Source organism: Salmo salar, chromosome 10 (genome assembly GCF_965601325.2).
Source record: "Salmo salar chromosome 10, fSalSal1, whole genome shotgun sequence".
Classification (NCBI taxonomy): domain Eukaryota; kingdom Metazoa; phylum Chordata; class Actinopteri; order Salmoniformes; family Salmonidae; genus Salmo; species Salmo salar.
The window spans coordinates 93,365,217-93,387,659 of NC_138300.1; the positions used below are offsets into that span (position 1 = coordinate 93,365,217).

General features: G+C 41.9%; 1 protein-coding gene across 3 annotated transcripts in view; it reads right to left on the reverse strand.

The window, feature by feature from the left end:
* The window catches only part of LOC106561156 (S phase cyclin A-associated protein in the endoplasmic reticulum), a 140,805-nt gene that overhangs the window by 63,569 nt on the left and 54,793 nt on the right, over positions 1-22,443 (reverse strand). For 2 of the 3 annotated variants that reach the window (XM_045688219.2, XM_045688216.2), the window contains 10 exons: positions 21,308-21,475; positions 21,077-21,140; positions 17,533-17,668; positions 17,289-17,400; positions 16,724-16,864; positions 16,340-16,495; positions 16,096-16,238; positions 15,276-15,357; positions 14,995-15,147; positions 12,451-12,558 (listed from right to left, as the gene is read on the reverse strand). In XM_045688219.2, coding sequence (XP_045544175.1) covers positions 12,451-12,558; positions 14,995-15,147; positions 15,276-15,357; positions 16,096-16,238; positions 16,340-16,495; positions 16,724-16,864; positions 17,289-17,400; positions 17,533-17,668; positions 21,077-21,140; positions 21,308-21,475 — 1,263 coding nt within the window. The remainder of the gene's footprint in view (positions 1-12,450; positions 12,559-14,994; positions 15,148-15,275; positions 15,358-16,095; positions 16,239-16,339; positions 16,496-16,723; positions 16,865-17,288; positions 17,401-17,532; positions 17,669-21,076; positions 21,141-21,307; positions 21,476-22,443) is intronic. The other variant, XM_045688217.2, reaches the window with a different exon arrangement.

A 22,443-nucleotide genomic window follows, 5' to 3' on the forward strand; every position in this document is an offset into this window, starting at 1 on the left:
CACTGCACACAGTTTTCATAGGCACCTGCCGACTTGACATTGTGTCTTATTTTTCCCCGAGCGGTAGCTGTGGTGCCTGGGGAAGAGGGAGAGCAGGACCTGCTGCCTTGGCGGCCTGCTTGGCAGATGTAGCTTCTATCTTGGCGTTCATGTGGTTCTCACAATGCTCACATGCCAGATCCAGCATGGTGGTGAGGATGAAACTAGTGATGCACCGATATGACATATTTGGCCGATACCGATATCCAATATTTTCCTTGCCAAAAACCCCCCGATATCGATACAGTAACCGATATTTAAAATTTTAGCGGCCTTCTAAGCATTCTAGTACAGTTAAATAGTAAACACACACGGACGTGGCGGTCTAAGGCACTGCATCTCAGTGGAAGAGGCGTCACTACAATCCCTGGTTCGAATCCAGGCTGTATGACACCCAGCCGTGATTGGGAGTCCCATATGGCGGCGCACAATTGGCCCAGCGTCATCCGGATTTGAGCGTCATTGTAAATAAGAATTTGTTCTTAACTGACTTGCCTAGTTAAATAAAGGTCACACACGCAGACCAAAAAGTTATTTTGTTGGCATTTACGTATGTCCCCATTACCAGTAAAACATAATCAAAACCTATTTATTTCACTTGCTGTATTGTTTTGTTGTTCAGTCATTTCATTCTCAACCAGGATTTCCATGGAATGCAGTTTGGGTCTTTGCGTGTCAAAAACACTATTTGACCTGTCAAATAAGCTTCTTGACCAATCGGGACCTGAATATGACTGCACGTCAAATAATAATTTAACGCGTAAATCAAATAAATGACGTAATTATTACACATTGATTACACGATCACTCGTATTTCATATGTCACAACGATTCCTCGATACGTATGCTATGATGCTGGTAAAATTGTCTTATGCACCTACAGTGCTGGTCATAAAAGAAAGCTAGCTAGCTCATGGATGCAAACAATGTTCTTTTCCAAAAACATAGCAAAATGACAATCTGTTTCAGTAGCTAGCTGTCATCTAAAACAGCAGTAATTTATAAGACAGTTCTTATTTGATTAATAGTGGTCGGACCCATTTGTATGAAGCTAGCCACAATAAGGATTAGCCACAATTTTGGACTTTGCGGTTACCCTTCAAAATAAATGTATGGCATAATTCTACTATTTGTATTCATTTGCATCACTGTCAATTACATACCTTTATTTTGAAGGCAAACCGCAAATTCTACTATTGTGCCTAATCCTTATTGTGGCTAGCTTCACAACACATAACCCGGTCCGGTCGAGCCTCACTAGCCAGATGAAGCTAGGTGGCTGCTTATAACGTTAGCTTTGGGCAACAGGGTTAAGTAGCTGGCTAACTATTTTTATTAACTGAAGTTCAATTTCAATAGCTGAACAACACGTGGCAACTTAGCCAATACATACTCACGAGGATTCCCAAATCATTGCTAAGAATAATGAAAATGATTGCAGTTTCTACTGGTCATTGTTTTCAGGCTGGTTGTATTGGTGCTAGCTAGGTACCAAGCTAAAGCTAGCTACCCCAGAAGTTGTGGTCGAACAAATAATGCTTTATTACCAACGCGGTATTGTAAACACATCGTTCGTGGCCGGCGTTTGATTGTTTGCAGACTTTTTTGTACAGCTTTGACAGTACTACTGTATCTTTTTTCACACGCAAAAACCCAAACGGCGTTCAGTAGTATGTATGTTGTGAAGCTAATAGCAGTGACGCAATTACTGTGTAACTCCGGTAGGACAACATCTGAAAAATAGCGCACTTGGTAGTGTGTACCGGTGCTCGACCAGTCGGCGAAAGCCAACATCATCCACGACAGAGAACGGTTGATTGTCAAAGGCAATGAATTCCATTATCTTGGCTTTAATGGATTTCGCCTTTGAGTTGTCTCGCTGAAATTTTCTTACTCTTTCAAATGACTGTTCAACTTGTTGACTTCTCGATCCACACAGTAGACATTGTGGGCTAGGTTAGGAATGCTGTGTTGTACGTGTAGCGCAAAATGTTACGTGGCGTCATTACGTCATGTAATGATGCCACGTTATATTGGTATGCACGTCAGCTTTGACATCAGTTTTTAACATCGGCTTTAAACTAGACATCGGGCCGATACTGATGTTGGTATTTTTAGCTAATATCGTCCGATTCTGATATGTTCACCGATATATCGTGCATCCCTAGATGAAACACTTATTTACTTGACATCTGTACACCGGTGAGTGTGTTTACCACTCTCCTTCACTGATGTGGAGTACAGCACAGCTGGTATGTTGGTTTGCACAGTCGGGGGCAGCTCTCGCCCGTTTTGTTCACAGTTCTGAGCAGGCTAGTCTTCTTTGCAATCAACTTGTCTGCCAGGGAAATTGATGTGAAGAAGTTGTCCATGGTCAGATTTGCCCATGTAAGGCTCCACGAATCTCAAAACCACAGTCTCAGACAGTCGCTAACCCGCTGGCCTGGTTTCACCTTTCCCCTGATATGGAAAGCCATTGAGCAAGTACTTGGTTTAGACATCAGCGGCTAACCAAAACTTAATTGAAGTCACATGCAATTATCAGTTTCTATCGCCCATTTATCCATCGAAGATAGAATAGCATATTGTAATTTTACATTTATTATGTTACTAGTTTTTGGTTAGTAGCCAGAACGATGCTGCCACGTGAGTGGCCATGTGCTGAAAGCATGGACAGCACGGATATTCTTGGAAAAAGTTACATTTGGAAAAAGAGCTGCACCTCCTGAATTTTGAGTTGACAAAAAGTAAGTCATATAAACTGCAGAATGTGCTATTTCAGATACTATATAGAAATCTAAATGTTTTACCTGCATGTGACTAAAGGAGGATTTGATAAAGTGATGATCCTTTCCCTGCATCTGTCAATTACAAGATGTTACCCATCTCTTCATGTACAATTTCACAACTGATAGGCCTAATATTGTCACTCATCAGATTGTCAATGCAATCTTGTCTATAGGCTAACTCTTATTATGTTTGAAATTCATTTTGGTATAGTTTCAATGGGCCGGCTGTGCAGGCTGACTTTACAAAGTAAAACATAAAAGAGAATGTATCACGCAAGGCGCGTGGTCAAATGATTAAAATAAGCACCAACGCTGATAAATAGGCATAACACAAAATTCAACATTACACTATTGTTCTAAATTAAAATCAACCTCAGCTATGCCTAATTTAAATTCGATTGTGAAGTAACTTGCACAATTTTCGCCCATTCCACATGTTCATTCAGTGGGCTGGCATCGTATGAGTCGCTAGATAAAATCAATAATATGTTTTGCATTATTCTAAAAGGCCTACTGGCTACATGTAGCAAGTTTTTGTTTCCCTTACAATACATTTGATTAGTAATAGAGTTGGACTAATTGCTTAGTCTTAGTCGCATGTGAGGTATTTATAATAAATCATACATGAGTTCCATTTAAATAGATTTGCTTTCATATTGTTAAGGGATAAAGTTAAATTTATATATTTGTTCTTTGTTGTCACTTATTAAGCATTCTAAGTATTTGTTATTTTTTGTGGTCCACAAAGGATTCCTGTAGATCATGAGTTATTATTTTTCCTATTGCCATTATCATTTATTTTTCACGTTAATTATATATCCTGAGACTTTAGAGTATTCTGAAAATATTGGTTTCCTGTTCCATCTCCCTCTCCTCCAACCCTAGCCAAATCAGGCCCTACCCATGCGTCGTCGCTCTCCTTCTCCCCCACTCCTCTGATATCATTTCTCCCTCCTGCTAAATCCTTCTCCCTTCTCATTCTGCCTCTTCGACCCTATTCTCCTCCCTTTCTGCAACCTATGACTAGCACTGTCCCCTTTACTCCCGGCCAGCCCGGCCCTCCCCTCTTGCTCCGTGGTTGAATGACTCCTTGCGAGCTTACAGAACAGGCCTGCGGGCATCTGAGCGTAAATGGAGGAAAACTAAACCTCCGGAGGACCTATCATCCTTTCTACCTCCTCTTCCTCTGTATCCGCTGGTCGACCCCATCCCCTCCTTTCTCCAGACCCTCTCTGGAGGCCTTCTCCCATTCCTCACCAACTCATCCCTGACCACTAGCTGCGTCCTCTGACTTCAAAATGGCCAGAGTCACTCCCCTCCTCAAGAACTTGACAATTCTCACGTCAAAAAGTTTCTCCAAAATAGCCCCTATTCTAATTGAAATTTACAATGAAGCATGTGTAAATGGTTCTCTCCCACAGACTCTCACTCAGGCAACCATTTGCCTTATTAAAAAAAAAAAAAAAGACCCTCTTGACTGTGTATCATACTGTCCAATTAGCCTGCTAAATGTTGACTATAAAATTCTAGCCAAACTTCTGGCAATGCGTCTGGAAACAGTCCCCCCATCAATTATCTCTCCGGATCAAACAGGATTTATTAAAAATAGACACTCATTCTTCAATCTTCGATGATTATTTAATGTTATATATAATCCTTCTGTCAGCAATACCTCTGAAGCCATTATATCCCTGGATGCGGAGAAAGCGTTTGACCGGGTGGAATGGAAATACGTTTACTGTTTGCCCTTGCCATAGAACCACTTGCAATAGCACTTCGCTCCGACCCCCATAAAAAGGTATAGTCAGATATGGACACAAACACAAACTGTCTTTATATGCAGAGGATTTATTATTATACACATCCAACCTTTCTGTCTCTGTTCCTGCTGCCCTTGTCACTTTCGCATTCTTCGGTCACTTATCAGGGTATAAACTGAATCTTAGTAAAAGCGAATTGATGCCGCTTAATATGGCCGCAAAAAATTCCCCTTTACATAACTTGCCATTTAAAATTGCTCACAGTAGTTTTATTTATCTCAGGGGTACAAGTCACAATCAGATTTGAAAACCTTTTTCAAGCCAACTTTGCTCCTCTTGTAACCGGTACTGAGGACGATTTGTAACGCTGGTCTTTGCTACACCTATCCTTAGTCGCAATAATTAATTATATTAAAATGAATACTCTCCCTGTATTCTGATATCTCTATCAGTGCCTTCCGATTTTTCTTCCCAATAGATTTTTTTAAAAGATGGACGGCCTAATTCTACCTTTTACATGGGACAAAAAGCCCCCCAGGATACGAAAACAGCTTTTGCAGAGGCCCAAACTAGAGGGCGGTCTAAGTCTGCCGGATTTCAGATTCCATTATTGGGCCGCTAACCTTAGGATCATTCAGTACTGGTTGCAGAGAGATATTCCCACCCCCAATTTGGCTAGAGATGGAGGCCGTCTCATCTATACCGGCATCATTATCTTCCCTTGCTCACTCCTCCATACAGGCCCTTACTCCTCCTTCACTAAAAATAGATGTGTCAAAACAACATTGAAGATGTGGAATCAATTTACCCACTTTGGGTTTCAGACAACCTCTTCTTTGGCTCCGGTAGCCTCAAACCCAGCTTTTCCCCCCATTTTACATTTTAGTCATTTAGCAGACGCTCTTATCCAGAGCGACTTACAGTAGTGAATACATACATTTCATTTTCATTTCATGCATTTAAAAAAAAATAAAAAATTGTACTGGCCCCCCGTGGGAATCAAACCCACAACCCTGGCGTTGCAAACACCATGCTCTACCAACTGAGCCACAGGGAAGTCCATCCGAGATGTCGTGTATGCACATACCAGGCCCCCATCTATGGTTGATGGTGCTTTCTCAACATGGTCTAGTCTCGGGAATTAAAAGATTCAGGGATCTGCATATTAACAATACATTTAGTACGTTTGAACAATTATCAGCTAAATTTGTTCTCCCCAGACATCATTTCTTTAGGTTCTTACAAGTCCGGAGTTACGTCCACAGCATAGATCCAGGATTCCCCACCCTTCCTGGTGAAACCCAGTTCAACATTTCTTATCCCACTTTCTATTCTGAAAGGCACCTTGTCAATAATGTAGTCACATTTGCTCACTACAAACCATCTCATTAAACAATATTAAGTCCTCATGGGAGGAGGAACTGGGTGAGGAAATATCTGATGAACTATGGGAAGGGACACTCAAAAGGGTACATAGCTCTTCTATTTGCGCTCGACACGGTCTCATTCAATGCAAACTCATTCATAAGGCCCACTGGACCAAAGCAAGATTATCCAAAATATACAAGGATGTGAACCCTAATTGTGTATGATGTAATCAGTCTCCTGCTAATCATGTACACATGTTGTTTCTTGTTGGTTTCTGGAAAGACATCTTTAACACGCTCTCAGAATTAAGTGGCACACAGATCGAGCCCGACCCTTTTATTGCACTATTTGGGGTTTCCTTACCCACAATACAATTGACCAAAATGAATAAGGATGTAATTTCCTTTGTCACTTTGTTAGCGAGACAATTAATTTTACTTAGATGGAAATCCTCTGCACCCCCTTCTCATGCTCTTTGGATTAAATCCATTTTGAATTGCATAAAGTTGGAAAAAATTAAACACTCAATGGGTCTGTAGACAAATTCTATGCAATGTGGGCTCCCTTCTTTTCTTACGTTAAAACTACATTTCCCTGCAGTTCCAGAGTGATGTATATTTATATATTGGTGATGTAAGAGGCCTGGTATGTGCATACACGACATCTCGGATGTTAAGGACTGTATTATCTGTGCTTGTTAACCTATAACAACTGTATCAGAATATATATATTTTTTCTTGTCTTTTTCTTTTTTGTATATGTCTGTCTCTCTCTTTGTTTTGCTGTATTGTTGTCTTTGATGTGTTGTTTTATATTACTACCAAATAACTTACAAGTGCAATTATTTTGTAAATGCTGGTGTTAAAAATTCAATACAAAGTAAAAAAATAACAAAAAAAATAAAACGCTATCACCTTTTCTTTCCAAAACACTTGAGCGTGCCGTCTCTGACCAATTATCTCACTCTCTCAGAACGAGCTCCTTGAACCTAACCAGTCAGCCTTCAAGACAGGTCACTCATCCGAGACTGCTCTTCTCGGTTACGGAGGCTCTCCGCACTGCCAAAGCGGACTCTCTCTCTTCTGTTCTCATCCTCCTAGATCTATCCGCTGCCTTCAACACTGTGAACCATCAGATCCTCCTCTCCACCCTCTCAGGGCTGGGCATCTCCGGCTCTGCACATTCTTGGATTCTACCTGGCAGGCCATTCCTACCATCACTACTAGGGATGTGACAAATGGACAATTTTGCTTAAAGTTTAAACAGCCATTTAAAAAATGTTTTTCGTTACATCTACCACAATCCTTTACAGACAGAATGCAGTTACAGTAACATATCGATAGCGACAATAACCTTTCAGACAATTAAAGTGTCGCATCACATGCCTCTGTACCTTTTCAGACAGTAGAATTCTGCTGTGGCATAGAATGTTCTGTACTGTTTCTCTGGCAACAATACATTTTCCTGATTGATGTGCAGCTACTAAATGTCTTGGTCAGTGAAACTTTAAAGTACTTTTTTAGGAGAGAGTGGTCTGCACGCAGGCAGCTGGCAAGGTGCAGTTGTTCGAGATTATTTGTTCTGGCCGTGGTATCCAATTGGTAGTTACAGTCTTGTTCCATCGCTGCAACTCCTGTACGGATTCGGGAGAGGCGATGGTCGAGAGCCATGCGTCCTCTGAAACACAACCCAGCCGCACTGCTTCTTGACACAATGCCCGCTTAACCCGGAAGCCAGCCGCTTCACTGTGTCGGAGGAAACACCGTACACCTGGTGACCGTGTCAGCGTGCACTGTGCCCGCCCCGCCACAGGAGTCGCTAGTGCGCGATGGGACAAGAACATCCCATCCGGCCAAACTCTCCCCTAACACAGATGACGCTGGGCCAATTGTGCGCCGCCTCATGGGTCTCCTGGTCGCGGCCGGCTGCAACAGAGCCTGGACTCAAACCAGGATTTCTAGCAGCACAGCTAGCACTGCGATGCAGTCCCTTAAACCACTGCGCCACTCGGAAAGCCCCTGGTCGCCTAGTGATGGACGTTAGTCCCGCTTCAGACGTGGCATTCCTTTACAGACAAGTAAAATGCCCGTTTGTATCTCCAGAGAAGTTTTTGTATCAGCATTTAAAAAGTTGTAGTGTACCCTACCCTAACAGACAAACATGCCATAGCCGAGGCGTTTTCAAGGGGCCACATCCCATTATGTCAGAAAAAAAAGAAAGAGTACCCCGTGCTCGCAAGACTGTCTTGAAGATGCCTCTGTATCCCAGGGACATCGGTGCCAATGGATAGGCTAGGAAATTCTTGAGCCTTTCAGTCATGACCGTGTCTCTGCCTTGCTTGAGAGGCAGCTGTTCAGTAATCTCTCTGAGAGCCTATCCCCTCTAATGCTCATTCCATTTACTTAACGGAATTGTTCAAAAACATGAGCCATCTCAGAAATCACATTAAAAGACAGAAAGGATCTTAAATATTAACTCATCTACAGAATTAATTGATATCATGACCATGTCATTGCCTAATGCTTTTATTTGAACTTAACTATAAGATTATTTTGTATCATGACAGGTCATCTGATGAGGATGTGTGACAGACAGGTGTCTGGATGAAGCAGGAAGACAATAGGCCACAGAGCCAGGCCTGAGGGCAGGGCTCCCTCACAATACCTACCACACACTGCTGTTCTGTTCTGTTCTGGAGGGAGTAACCAGAGGGCTTTCTAAACATCACACACCCACAGCGCCCAGAGAACAGGCCTCTTTAGAGCACAATCTAAGACACATGACTCAGAGGTTGGCTTTGCACTTGGTGTGAAATAGACAGCGGTATGTCATGTTGGGCACTTGATCCAGCTACACACACCATCCATGCAACTTGCTCACAGGACCTTTGTTTTATGGAACGGAATCCTTTCTGTGACATTCAAGTAGCACTTGCAACACAGAACATGATAAATATGACAGAGTTACAAAAAAATGCACATTCATTCTCTATGCATCTTTCAATGTTTAATGCCTTCCATTTTTAGAAGTCTTTCAATGAACATTTTATCTTCCAGGAAATCTGAACTGCAACTTCACTCCTTCAACTAGTTCAAACGGTCTCTTTACAGCTCTGTACACTTTGTTCTAACAGCCTGGCAGAGACAGGGGTACTTCAGCTGGCACTCTGTGTATTTCAACAGGGGTCTCTGGCCACCAGAAGGGATTCATCATCAACACCACCCTTGTTTACTGCTGGCTCCAGGAGGTCAACTCTCATACCCAGAAGCCGGAGTCCATCACAGCCTAGTGATCCCTCTTTTGGCCCAGGCCTGTCCCACAGCCCCATTCTCAGAGGCCCAGCTGAGGGTGCAGGAGGGGGCTGGGAAGGGATGAGTATTCCCTTGGAGAGGTCACTGGTGTTTTTGTGCTGCTGTGTCAAGGGTGACCAATAAATAAATCCAATATGTCCAACCCGAGGGGCCCTGGACATTGCATATATCATTAAAACAGGACATTTGACAACTAATAAGTGTAAGTAAAGAGAGTGATTGTAATCCCAGCCGTTCTCTCGGCACATCGATCCAGCCCTGTTGATAATCATTGTATTTTCTATTTAATTCGCAAGTCCTTGAAAATGAGAGAAAATGACTAAATATGAAGCCTTGGGGCATCTGCCGCCCGCTTCCACTGAAAAACTATGTAGTGACCTCTGTAAAGTTCAGCCAACCATCTTCATTTTAATTAAAAATCTTTCATTCCAGCAAGAGTTATGGAACTAGCTGCTGGAAAATTGTTGGCAGTTGCATGAATGAAATACTGCACACCAAAATGAGCAGGACATAAATAAAGAAAGGCCAGCATAGTCTATCTAAACAAAAATCCCAGGACATTTCTCCAACGCCTGCTTGATTGCCCTCAAAAGCTGAATGAAAATGTGGGACAAAAGCAGGGCTGAATAGCCCATAATTGAAACATAGCGTAGTAAATGACAAGAGCATGTCCAGTACAGTTGTCTTGTCTCATCCAATTACAACAAAGAAGAGCAATTATTACGCAGGGAACACCATGCTGATAATCCATAGTATATACACTACAATCGTTTGGACCCATTAGCTAAGCCATTTCATACCCCACCAGTCACTACTATTGTAAAGCATAGCCTACATTGCATGGTTTAAAGGCAGTCTGAAGAGGTAGTGTGATACTGGCTGTGGCCATAGTACTGTATTGGAAAGTTGCATGCCTTCATTGCCAATGCCTTGTTTATCATACTGTCAAACAGAGAAATAGGCGTCAGTTGGAAAGCAAATGATTAAGAGTGGAAGGTGGTGGGATTAATGATCAGCCAGTGAGAACAGGTTTGAATGAAGGATCTGCTGGGGCCAAAGGTTTTGCATATAGCACCAACAGTTGTCAGCCTCACAAAGAGCAGCATGGTGAAAAGGAAATCTCATATTGCAGAACAGGTTGAGAAGCCTCCTTCCTTTAAAACTTGTTGGGGCTAGGGGGCAGTATTTTCACGGCCGGATGAAAAACGTACCCACTTTGAACAGGTTACTACTCTGGCCCAGAAACTAGAATATGCATATTATTAGTAGATTTGGATAGAAAACACTCTGAAGTTTCTAAAACTGTTAGAATGGTGTCTGTGAGTATAACAGAACTCATATGGCAGGCAAAAACCTGAGAAAAAGTCAAGCAGGAAGTGAAAAATCTGAGGTTGTAGTTTTTTCAAGTGATTGCCTTGACTGTATACAGTGACTTAGGGTTCATTTTGCACTTCCTAAAGCTTCCACTAGATGTCAACAGACTTTAGAACGGTGTTTGAAGATTCTATGGTGAATTTGATGGGAATAACAGCACAAGGAAGTAGGTGTCCCATTATAAGGCATGGGCTCAGTCTTGGCAAGGACTTGGGAGCGAGCTGAGTTCATATTCACTCCTAAAGAGAACGGATAGGTCCAGTTGGAATTTTATTCAAGATATATGATAAAAACAACCTAAAGATTGATTCTATACATCGTTTGACATGTTTCTACAAACTGTAGTATAACTTTTTTTACTTTTCGTCTGGACTAAGTAAGCATGCGCGTTGTGGATTTGGATAGTGAACCTAACGCGCGAACAAAATGGACATAAATATTAACTTTATCGAACATTTATTGTGGAGCTGGGGTTCCTGGGAGTGCCTTCTGATGAAGATAATCAAAGGTAAGTGAATATTTATAATGTAATTTCTTAGTTTTATTGACTCCAAGATGGCATGTTTCTAATTGCTTGTTATTGGTGTCTTCTGGGATGTACTCAGATTATTGCAAATTGTGCTTTCGCCGTGAACCTTTTTTGAAATCTGACAAAGCGGATACATTTAGGAGAAGTGTATCTATAATTCTGTGCATAACACTTCTATATTGATCAATGTTTATGTAATATGTGTGCTCATTGTGCTCATTCAGCGGGAGGTTTGGAGGGAAAACATTTCTCAACATTACGCGCCAATGTAAAATGCTGTTTTCGGATATAAATATGAACTTTATCGAGCAAAACATACATGTATTGTGTAACATAATGTCCTAGGAGTGTCATCTGATGAAGATCGTCAAAGGTTAGTGCATAATTTTAGCTGAATTTCTGGTATTTGTGACGCCTGTCCTTGCTAGGAAAATGGCTGTGGTTTTTCTTGTGTTGGAACTGTCCTAACATAATCTAATTTTATGCTTTCGCTGTAAAGCCTTTTTGAAATCGGACAATGTGGTTGGATTAACGAGAGTCTTGTCTTTAAAATGGTGTAAAATAGTTGATTGTTTGAGAAAATGGAATTATGAGGTTTTAGCTGTTTTGAATTTGGCGCTCTGATTTTCCACTGGCTGTTGTCAAAATCAATCCCATTAACGGGATAAGAACGGGAAAGGGTCCCCTAGAGGTTAACAAGCAGCCTTCCCATGAAAAGTGCTCTGTTACAGAACGGCCTATAGATATGGGGGTGATGTCACCCCTCATAAACAAAAATAACCTTCATTTAATATCACAGACAATATCTGAATATTTGAGGTAAGACTTCCTTTGAAAAGGATATATGCATCCCTTTTCATCTCAATATTAAATCATATTAAAATTATGGGTAACAATTAAGTACCTTAGTATGATTATGATTGAAAACAATGGGAAAAAAAAAAAAAATAGCTTCATAGCAAAGGGCAATTTCTCAAGAATTTTGCTTGGACTGTTCTGAGTGGGGAGGGGAAAACTGAAAACTAGCTGTTATTGGTAGGGTTTTGGAACTCTTTCTTATTGGTCTATTAACCAGGCAGGCGAAAACTCCATCCCACCAAAACAGGCTGAAATTTCAGGCGGTCTTTTCAAACAGCTCTTACACTAAAAGGGCATGATCAGAATTTTCACAATTTCACAGTATTATCCAACAGTGTGGAGATTTATATATATATATATATGAACAGGATTTGTTTTGTTTTTTTACTGCACTGGGCCTTTAAGTGCTTGGGTGTACGCACCACTTCCTCATCGGAGAGCTCCCGTCCCTGGATGCTACTGCTGTCTCTCACGGCCTGCTGGTGCCTCTTGCCCTTGGTGTGGCTGTACAGGTGCACCTCCGTGGTGATCTACAAACACACAGGTCAGAGGTTACTGCTGAGGACAATGGAGACAGAGGCAGAGGGGGTCAACAAGGTCCCCACCCCCCATGGGAAGCAACTACAACTATACATTACAACTGGTTTTTAATAAGATCTTACAGAATGGTTCCTCTCCACCTCCACTCACAAACTGAATAAATAGTGAGACCTAATATTTTAGTAGGTGTCAGGAACTTAACTGCAGTCTTCAGATCGTGATCCATATGTTGTGCATGTTAAACACAATATGCCTTTAGTGGAATGAATTGACATGGTAAAGAAGAAAGGAGGAAAGTGTGGCAGCGTAGTTTCTTCAACCAGCATGTGATATGTGTCAGACAGACATGAGAGCATTTGTTAAACTGAAGATGACTTCATGGCTGCATTTCATGATATTCGCCTTTCTGACAGCACAGCAGGACCATACTAAATACTGCAGTATGAAATTGTGGCTGACAGATCCACTCAGGATGATCCATCTCAACAAATGGACCCTATATAACAACATTAATGTGATTGCCCTAGGATGGTCAATCACAAATCAAGCAGAATATTTTATCTTTCATCCCTCTACTCTGTGTCAATGATTACTCCTCACACCAACTGATTAACTAATGTCCCTTCTGTCATTCTTGCTACTCACACACAGAGTGACCATATACAGTGGCATGTTTGGAAAACGACACACTGAATAGTAAGGCTGGCAATTTGCCAGGGACCTCTCAACACAATATTATTACGATACTTCAGTGCCAATATGATATGCGATTCTCAAGATTCTATATGCATGTGATTTGATACTACGATTTGATGTTCCAAACATATTGCTGCTGCAGAGGTTACAAGAGAGCCTTTGAAAAGTAATGTAAACAAAAATGCTGACAACATGTTGGCTCAGTATTTAAAAAGAAGATGAAGAAGGGTAATTCCAAGGGTAACGAAATTATGCTGAGACTCAGATATTTCACTTTAAAATGTATACCGAACAAAAACCATTGATTTTAAAGTTTAACAAAGCATACAACTCTATGCACTTTTAACAATTTCCACTGAAAATGTTACAAAAACACATTTTACAGGAAGAAATGTGCAGATACAAACTTTGGTAACAGAATAAAACTGGGAGAGATTTTACCATAACTGTTACCAAACTTCGCACAGTTTTTCAGTAAATGTTTATATTTTTTTATTTACTGTGTAAATTGAGTCATTATGCATAGTTGTACGGTTTGTTGAACTTTGAAGGCAATGTTTTTTGTTTGGTATATATTTTAAAGTGAAAAATCGGATTCTCAGTCTAATTTCGTTACCGTAGAATTGCCCAGAACAAGCTATTGGATGAAAAAAACACCGGAGTTTTGGCGCAGGTACAGCCGACAAGCACCAGCTAAAGCTATCTAGCTAAATCAATACATGGAGTCAAAGTATCAATATAATATCGTGATACGTAACTGTGTCAATTTTTTCCCCCATCACTACTGAATAGCTGATACAATACTAACACATTAAACTGTGGGCAAGATTGGATGATACACAGACAGAAGCATTGGAATAAGTGGTGTGAAGATGAAGAATTGACACAAACAGCGTGAGGTGAGGTTGATGTGGCTGTTGTTTTCCTCCCACTCATGGCTGGAATAAAGCCTATTACAGATGGCCTGTGTTTAATATCATTAAATAGAGTGCCGGCTGCTGGCCTATAGATGATCTCTGGTGTCAGATGTTAGCCAAGGTCATCTGACATTTTTAACAAGATTCCCCCCTCTACCACCCACACACACACTGTCCTTTATCTGATGCTAGCTGGAGCTCCAAGGTGTCTCAACCTTGTAGCAGAGAGAGCCGGCTGGGTCCGTCACAGACAAATGTGCCTGCCAATGGATTTGTTGCCTGTCACTAGAAAATCATGCCCAGTCATAAATCTCCACCCCAGAGTTCATGTATAATCAATGCAGTTAAATCCTCATTTAAATACATTCTCTCCCAAAATCCTCTGAATCACCTTCTCGTCAGCATTTTTATGCATACAGTCTGCCAAACAACAATGGATGGGACCTCCACAGACGCTCTACTGCCACAAAGCTGCTGCTGCTTTCCCCTTCAGTTTAGGTTAAGTATGTAAGCCAATCAGCCTCACAAATTATTGCAAGGAATTAAGTAAAGGGTGAACTTCTCACTGGAGAGTGGATCAAGTCAATTAGAATGTATATGCTAAAATGGTTCTTTACTCAGTATGTCAGCATCTGTCTAATGCTACCAGACGTCTGGTGACTAGTGGCATGTCTAGTGTCAGAGGGAATATATGACAAGGACAACTGGGCAAAATATAAAAATCAGCATCTACACTAAGAATAATACAAAGACATCTTGTTAAAAAACAGATAATTAAAAACCATTTCAGACTTAGACTATGAGTACACATACCACAACATTGCACAAGGAGCACTGTTTCGTGCGCTCATACGGTGTCAGTTTGGGGGCATAGTCAGTGTTGGCATGTCTGCCACTGCTGAGTTCGGCTGCCTTCTCTTTCCTCTGCTCAATCTGCTCCATGTGCCTGCGACTGCTCTCATCGTGCTGGGAAGGAGAACAACCAAGAAGTCAACTAGAAAATGTAAACTTTAGTCTGGTCTGCAACTAGAAAATGTCAACATTAGTCTGGTCTTTAACGAAGGACAGGAGTGAGGTGCAGCAGCAACACTAACCTTCATCTGGATTTTCTTCTGCAGTTCCTCCATGGCCTCCTGTTGCGCAGCGCTGAGGGCAGCCAGACGCTCCTCTCGGTCTCTGTGGAGAGGACAACATACAGGAGCAGTGAGTAAGTTTACATTCACACTAATAATTCAATATTAAGTGGAGTATGGCAGTAGGCTGAGTATGGAATTAGTCATGTAAACACTTACTCTGCTTATCTTAATCACTGTAACGTCAAAATCTAAGTAAGCATAGGCTGATTTTCAGAGCAATTTTTCAAATTATTAGGACATGTAAACAGCTTAAGTCAGTATTCCAGCTGTGTATTTGATCTGTGCCTGTGCCAGCACGGTAGCGCAAGCCTCCCCTTATGCGCGAGTGAAGTGAGTTCGGGAAAAACTGAACGTATGCATTTTAGAAATAGCGTTCACATACAAACTTTATAAGTCCGAAATCAGAATCAAAGAGTATTTGCAAAAATAACAGTCACTGTGGTAGAACTTTTATTTGATTGGGAATTTTCTGCATTTATCAAAAGTCCCATCAGGTAGCCCGATTTCAGATGTCATGGAAACAGGATTATTAGGGAAATCGTTCTTCTTGCAAAGCATGTAAACGTTTGAAACAAACGATTATATTAATATGACTACCTACAATAATTGTATTATTGTGTGCATGTATCCGTGCTCAGTGAGGAGAGCATCCTCCTTGACATCCGTATCAGACGGGTACTCCCAACTGTAAATCTATTGCACATGAAGCACAATGAGGGCCACATTTGATAGTCCAAAAAATATGTGTGATTCCGACTGTGAGCCAGGTGGTACAGACCTGGCCCTCTCTCGTGCAGCATCCTCCCTGGCCCTCTCCTTCTCCTGCTTCTGCTGCTCGATGCGCGCATCCTGCTCCTTCCTCCTCATCAGCAGCTCCTCCACACGCGCCTGTCTCTCTGCCTCCAGAGCCCGCTTGCGCTCCTGGGGAGACAGACAGGGACCACAGCCAGTCAGTGGGACTGTACACTGGGGTAAGGCAGAGAGGTCTGGGGGGAAAAGGGGGAGCTGCTGTCAATTGTTACCTGTACAGCCTCGTCTCTGGCCTGCTTCTCCTCCTGTCTCCTGCCTCTCTCCTCCTGCAGCTCGTTGAGGCGCTGCTCGTACTCGTTCAGCTTAGCCAGCACATCGTGCCTCTTGTTCTGGGCCTCCAGAGTGTTGATGAATGCTATCTCATTCACCTGTACAGAGTCACGAGGCCACTGGTCAACAAGTCTGAATAACTAAGCTCCAAAAAAAAGTCTGCCTCTACTCTAGTTTGCCATTGCTTTTTAGTAGTCCTGTGTCTTTACTTTAAGAACATTCTCAGTGTCAAAAATGTATTATCACAAGGGACATCTAATTAGGAAAATACTTCAACTCTTGGACATGTAGCTAGGTGTGCAGTGTTCCAGGGGTCAGTCCTGTACCTTGGCCTCCTCCTCCTGAGCCTTCTTCACTATGGCCTGGAGCTGCAGCTCCCGCTTGAACTCTGCATGGAGTAACTTCTCCTCCATCATCCTCCGCCGCTGGTCCAACAACTCCTCCTTCCATTTCCTGACCTCCTTCTCCTGTGAGGGAAAGACAGCTATGGTCAGCTCATTTCACTCATCTACTTTTCTTTAACCAAGGTAGACATTTTTATGGTGTCTTGCTTTCAAAGCATTTGCTGCTACCCGCTCTGGTCTCATGCCCACAGGGATTAATGTGAATATACACCACTTAATGTATTTATGTGGTTAATACTCAGGATTATTCAAGGGCTCACTCATCCCACAACGGCCTGAAGAACAAAAACAAACGTCATGAAAGATTGTGAGTTTGGGCTACGTCTCTCCCAGACACATCTGTGGCCAGCTGGGTTGAGAGAGACGGAGCTGGCCTCTGATATTTAGTGATTCTATCTGGCAGTATGCTGACAGAAGCTCTCCTCGTGGCCAGTCTGGGGCTAGGCTGTGGTGTTTCCTGTTGGCTCTGCACTGCATGGCCACTCACCCTCTCCAGGAGCTTCTGCAGCTTGTGGGTCTTCTCATCCCGCAGTTTGTCTCGGAGCTGCTGGGCCTTCAGCTGTTTCTCCTCATGTTTCTTCTTAGACTCCGCAATGGTTCTGCCAACAAAGACAGAAAAAAACTTCCTCTCTCCCAATTGTCTTACACACAGTAGCAGTGAACGTTGACATGAATCAAGATCTTTTCTCTGACAAACTTCAGCGTGACATGAGGGTGGGTGTGTGTCTCACCTTTTACGAGATGGTGAGGACAGTTTCTCGTGCATGTGGATTCCATGGCCAGGGGGTCTAGAAGGCTCCTCCTCCACGATGTCCCCCCAGGAGGTGCTCTGACGCCAGGGCTCCCTCGCTGCAGAGAGAGGTGAGTCTAGACATTGACCACATCTGTGTCTTTAGCAAGAGCATCAACACATTTCATTATATGTACTGAACAAAAATATATAAAACTCAACATGCAACAGATTTTACTGAGTTAAAGTTCATAAGGAAACCAGTCAATTTAAATTAATTAATTAGGCCCTAATCTATGGATTTCACATGACAGGGATTACAGATATGCACCTGTTGGTCACAGATAAAACATTTAAAAAAAAGTTGAGACGTGGATCAGAAAACCAGTCAGTATCTGGTGTTACCATAATTTGCATCATGCAGCTCGACACATCTCCTGAGGATAGAGTTGATCAGGCTGCTAATTGTGACCTGTGAAATGTTGTCCCACTCATCTTCAATGGCTGTGCGAAGTTGCTGTCGTAAACGTCGATCCAGAGCATTCCAAATATGCTCAATGGGTGACATGCCTCAGGATCTTGTCACGGTATCTCTGGCAATTTAAATTGCCATCGATGAAATGCAATCGTGTTTGTTGTCTGTAGCTTATGCCTGCCCATACCATACTTAAGGGACGCATGTGGCAGCTCGCTTATGATTGATGAAGATTTTCATAGGGCAAATGGACGATCCCTTAATATCACCGCGAGTGATATTAAAATAGGCTGACGGCCTCAGGTTGCCCCCCCAAGGCCTGGTCTTCCAGGAAGTCAAAATATACAGTGTCAAGGAGACTCGGATTCAGAGATATACATTTATTTATTTTTGAAATACCGGAAAATGCTGTACTGGAAAACTCCACCAGATGGCACACTGACATTTCATAACCAAATGGACATGGATTTTTCTCGTAAATGAAACAGACTTCAAAGACGAAACTCGAGCACAGGGATGGGCAAATGTACTTTTAGCCCAGAAACATGTCATCGAGGCCACAATGCTCTGAGTTAATGCACATTTTGTGGGATTGAAGGTCGAAAACGGTAATACAGCACTAATTTGACCACTTCACGTCAAAGTACATCAAACTACGGTGTAAGGAAAAATAGAACCAACCATTTATCTATCGTAGTTGACGAGAAATCGTACAACGTCCATTTCATGATGCTTAAACAAATGTTTTTTTTCTCCAAAAAGTTATAGATCCAGTTGAGGCGTGTTAAGGCGTGTTTCGGAGCTCTACATGATTTTCTGTACTCACACACACAACCAATATGGAGTGACACAGTGTGGGGCTTAGACAGACAGAGCCTGCAATACTTACCGGTGTTCGAACCATCAAAGAACCGTCAGACCTAGAACTCTGTAACTTATAAACCTGTTCTAGAGCTTAAGTCGGTAGTGCACTGTGAGTTATGTGGCTCTAGAATGTTCTCAGGTCGAGAAACAGCCTCGTCCATTTGCAATATCTTCAATTCATTTTTAACGTCGCGAAAATGACAACATTTAGAAAAGTCCCAGAATCACAAGACTAGGTGCATTGAAACCGCCTCAGCCCATAGAGACGGATGTACTTGTCCTCTTGCTCAGTTGTGCACCGTGGCCTCCCACTCCTCTTTCTATTCTGGTTAGAGACCGTTTGCGCTGTTCTGTGAAGGGAGTAGTACACAGCGTTGTACGAGATCTTCAGTTTCTTGGCAATTTCTCACATGGAAGACTTCATTTCTCAGAGCAAGAATAGACTGACGAGTTTCAAAAGGTCTTTGTTTCTGACCATTTTGAGCCTGTAATCAAACCCACAAATGCTGATGCTCCAGATACTCAACCAGTCTAAAGAAGGCCAGTTTTATTGCTTCTTTAATCAGAACAAGTTTTCAGCTGTGCTAACATAATTGCAAAAGGGTTTTCTAATGATCAATTAGCCTTTTAAAATGATAAACTTGGATTAGCAAACAACGTGCCATTGGAACACAGGAGTGATGGTTGCTGATAATGGTCCTCTGTACGCCTATGTAGATATTCCATTAAAAAACAGCCGTTTCCAGCTACAATAGTCATTTACAACATTAACAATGTCTACACTATTTCTGATCAATATGATGTTATTTTAATGGACCAAGAAATGTGCTTTTCTTTCAAAAACAAGCATATTTCTAAGTGACCGCAAACGTTTGAACAGTAGTGTAATACATTGCCAGTCTTAACATGTTATACTGCAGTTATACAGCATATAGTTGACAGTGTCCATTGCCAATGTATATCCATAAGGACTTCCCATTACGAAATGAACATGCTGAATCAACACCAATGAGAAATTCTAACTTCCTATGATCAGAACTTGACAAATAGACCTTCCAAGGTTGATTCAGGGCTTAACATAGTGATATATTTCATTTGGTCAGTATATAGGCCATCTCAACATTATATATGCTATTTGCACATGGTTCACTGACTTTTTGGTTCGGAAGCCTACTTCCTATGATCATATATGGCAAATAGACATATCATCCTGATTTAATACTTTCAATACTTATGCCATTTGGACACTTCCTATGCCATTTGGACATGGTTCACTGACTTTTGGGTTCGGAAGCAGACTTCCTATGATCATATATGGCAAATTTGACAAAACATAGGCCTTATGGACGAACTCGCATAAAATAAGACAAATCTAGGTACATACGGTTCTTACATATGTATAATTGACAAAAGAAATGAAGAAAAATAAACGGTCCAAAACGCACTTTTTACAAGGTTAATTTTTTTAGTTTTTATTCAGATTTTAAAGATTTCACCCTAGAGACCTGACTTTCTGACCATTTCCCATATAGAATCCTTCGGTGGAGCGCGCTCGCCCCCTTTGGGATTTTTGGTTTATTACACCTGGCATTTGCTATGTTCCACTTGCAATATGTTTTTGACCAACTGCCACCCAATTGAGTGGTATTTGCGATTGTGTATATGTTTCGCCCAATGCCAATAAGTAGCCATTCATTTTTGTCCATTTCATGGGGGTCTTCCCTTACATAACTCCATGTACTGCCAAATTCTCAAAAACGATGGAGGCGGCTTATGGCAGAGAAATTAAGATTACATTTTCTGGAAACAGCTCTGGTGGACATTTCTTCAGTCAGCATGGCAATTGCGCGCTCCCTCAAAACTTGAGACATCTGTGGCATTGTGTTGTGACAAAATTGCACATTTTAGAGTGGCCTTTTATAGTCCCCAGCACAAGATGCACCTGTGTAATGATCATGCTGTTTAATCAGCTTCCTGACATACTACACCTGTCAGGTGGATAGATAATCTTGGCAAAGAAGAAATGTTCACAGAGATGTAAACAAATGTGTGCACCAAATTTGAGAAAAATAAGCTTTTTGTACTTATGGAACATTTCTGGGATCTTTTATTTCAGCTCATGAAACATGGGACTAACACTTTACATGTTGCCTTTATATTTTTGTACAGTGTAGATCAATTACAACTAAACAGAAAAGAGATTTACCGTCATAATCGGCTAACATGTCACTCCAGTCCATGTTGAGTCCAACTCCACTGCCAATGCTGGCCTAGAAGAGAGAGAATCAGTTAATGATCGGTGACAATCATTAGGATATTGCAAGGTGAGCAAAACTCAAAACCTGGGGAAAGAGATCCTACCACTTCACATTTTTAACCACCAAACTACTTTCATATGACCAAAGAAAAGTGTGAGTGTGTGAGGTATGTGTCTTACAGAGAAGTCACTCTCGTTGTCAGTCTCTAGGTCATTGTTCTCAGCCTGGATCTCTCTGGTCAGCTGTTCCTCTTCAGCGATGGCACTGGCAATAGCCTCCTCGTTGGCCTTCTCCAGGCGGTCAGCCAGCTCCTCCTTCTTAGCGAGGACCTCTGCCATGGACTGGGGCTGGACACACAGCACACACACAGACTCACATACAGCTCCTTCCTCAGGTCATTCAGGTTTGACTAAGCCCACTGGCAGTCAGGGTCTATCTCGACATCTCTAAAATGCAGGAATATTGTCTATTGCTTTTACCAAGATGTTGAAATAAGTTATTATATAGTGGTGGGCTTGGTGTGATCAACTTAAAACGTTTCCTGAGTTTTATTTTGAAGAACGTGTCTTCATTTCATACAGCTCTAAGAGTACCATTTTTAAATGTTGGTATTATAACAATGTCAAAACTGAAAAGAAGATCAAACCAAAAAGTTAACTGCATCACACGACCAATCACAAGATCACAGGTGAGGAAGCATTCAGGAGTCATGCAGAACAAGTTCACTGTGAGGATGACGAGATGGTGGAAGGAGGCACAACTAAGGGACCATTTCACTGACATGGTTCAAAACAATGAAACACAGGTCGGAATAAATACTTACTAGATTAGTCTAAATAGCCTGATGGAGACCAAAATGTCTCAATGTCTATTAGTCTTTACACTTCCAACATGAACTTGACAAACAGTCTTTCCTTAGTCCGAAATTACTATCAGGGAGGATAGACAGCTGGCTGCACTCCAGTCCAGAGAGACCAGAGCTCCAGTCTAACTTAACAAGGGGAATGAGGGGGAGGTTTCTCTCACCAACGAAGCTGTTTGTCTCTAACTAGGGTCCTGCAGAGGAGTCTAAACAGCACTGGGCTTATCTGAGCCACCCAGAGAGGTGTCTGGCCTGGTCCAGAACTAAGACCAGATCTGCCTGCGTTTGATCTGAGCTAAAATAACTTTCCCTGTAGATCATTCAAAAGACATCTCTAGGTAGAGAGAAAAACCTCCATAAGAGGTTAAAGTGCTGTGGAAGTATCTATGACAGACAGTAGCCCTGCTAGTGAAGGAGGGTATTTCTGATTAACTGCAGAGAGACTACATAGGC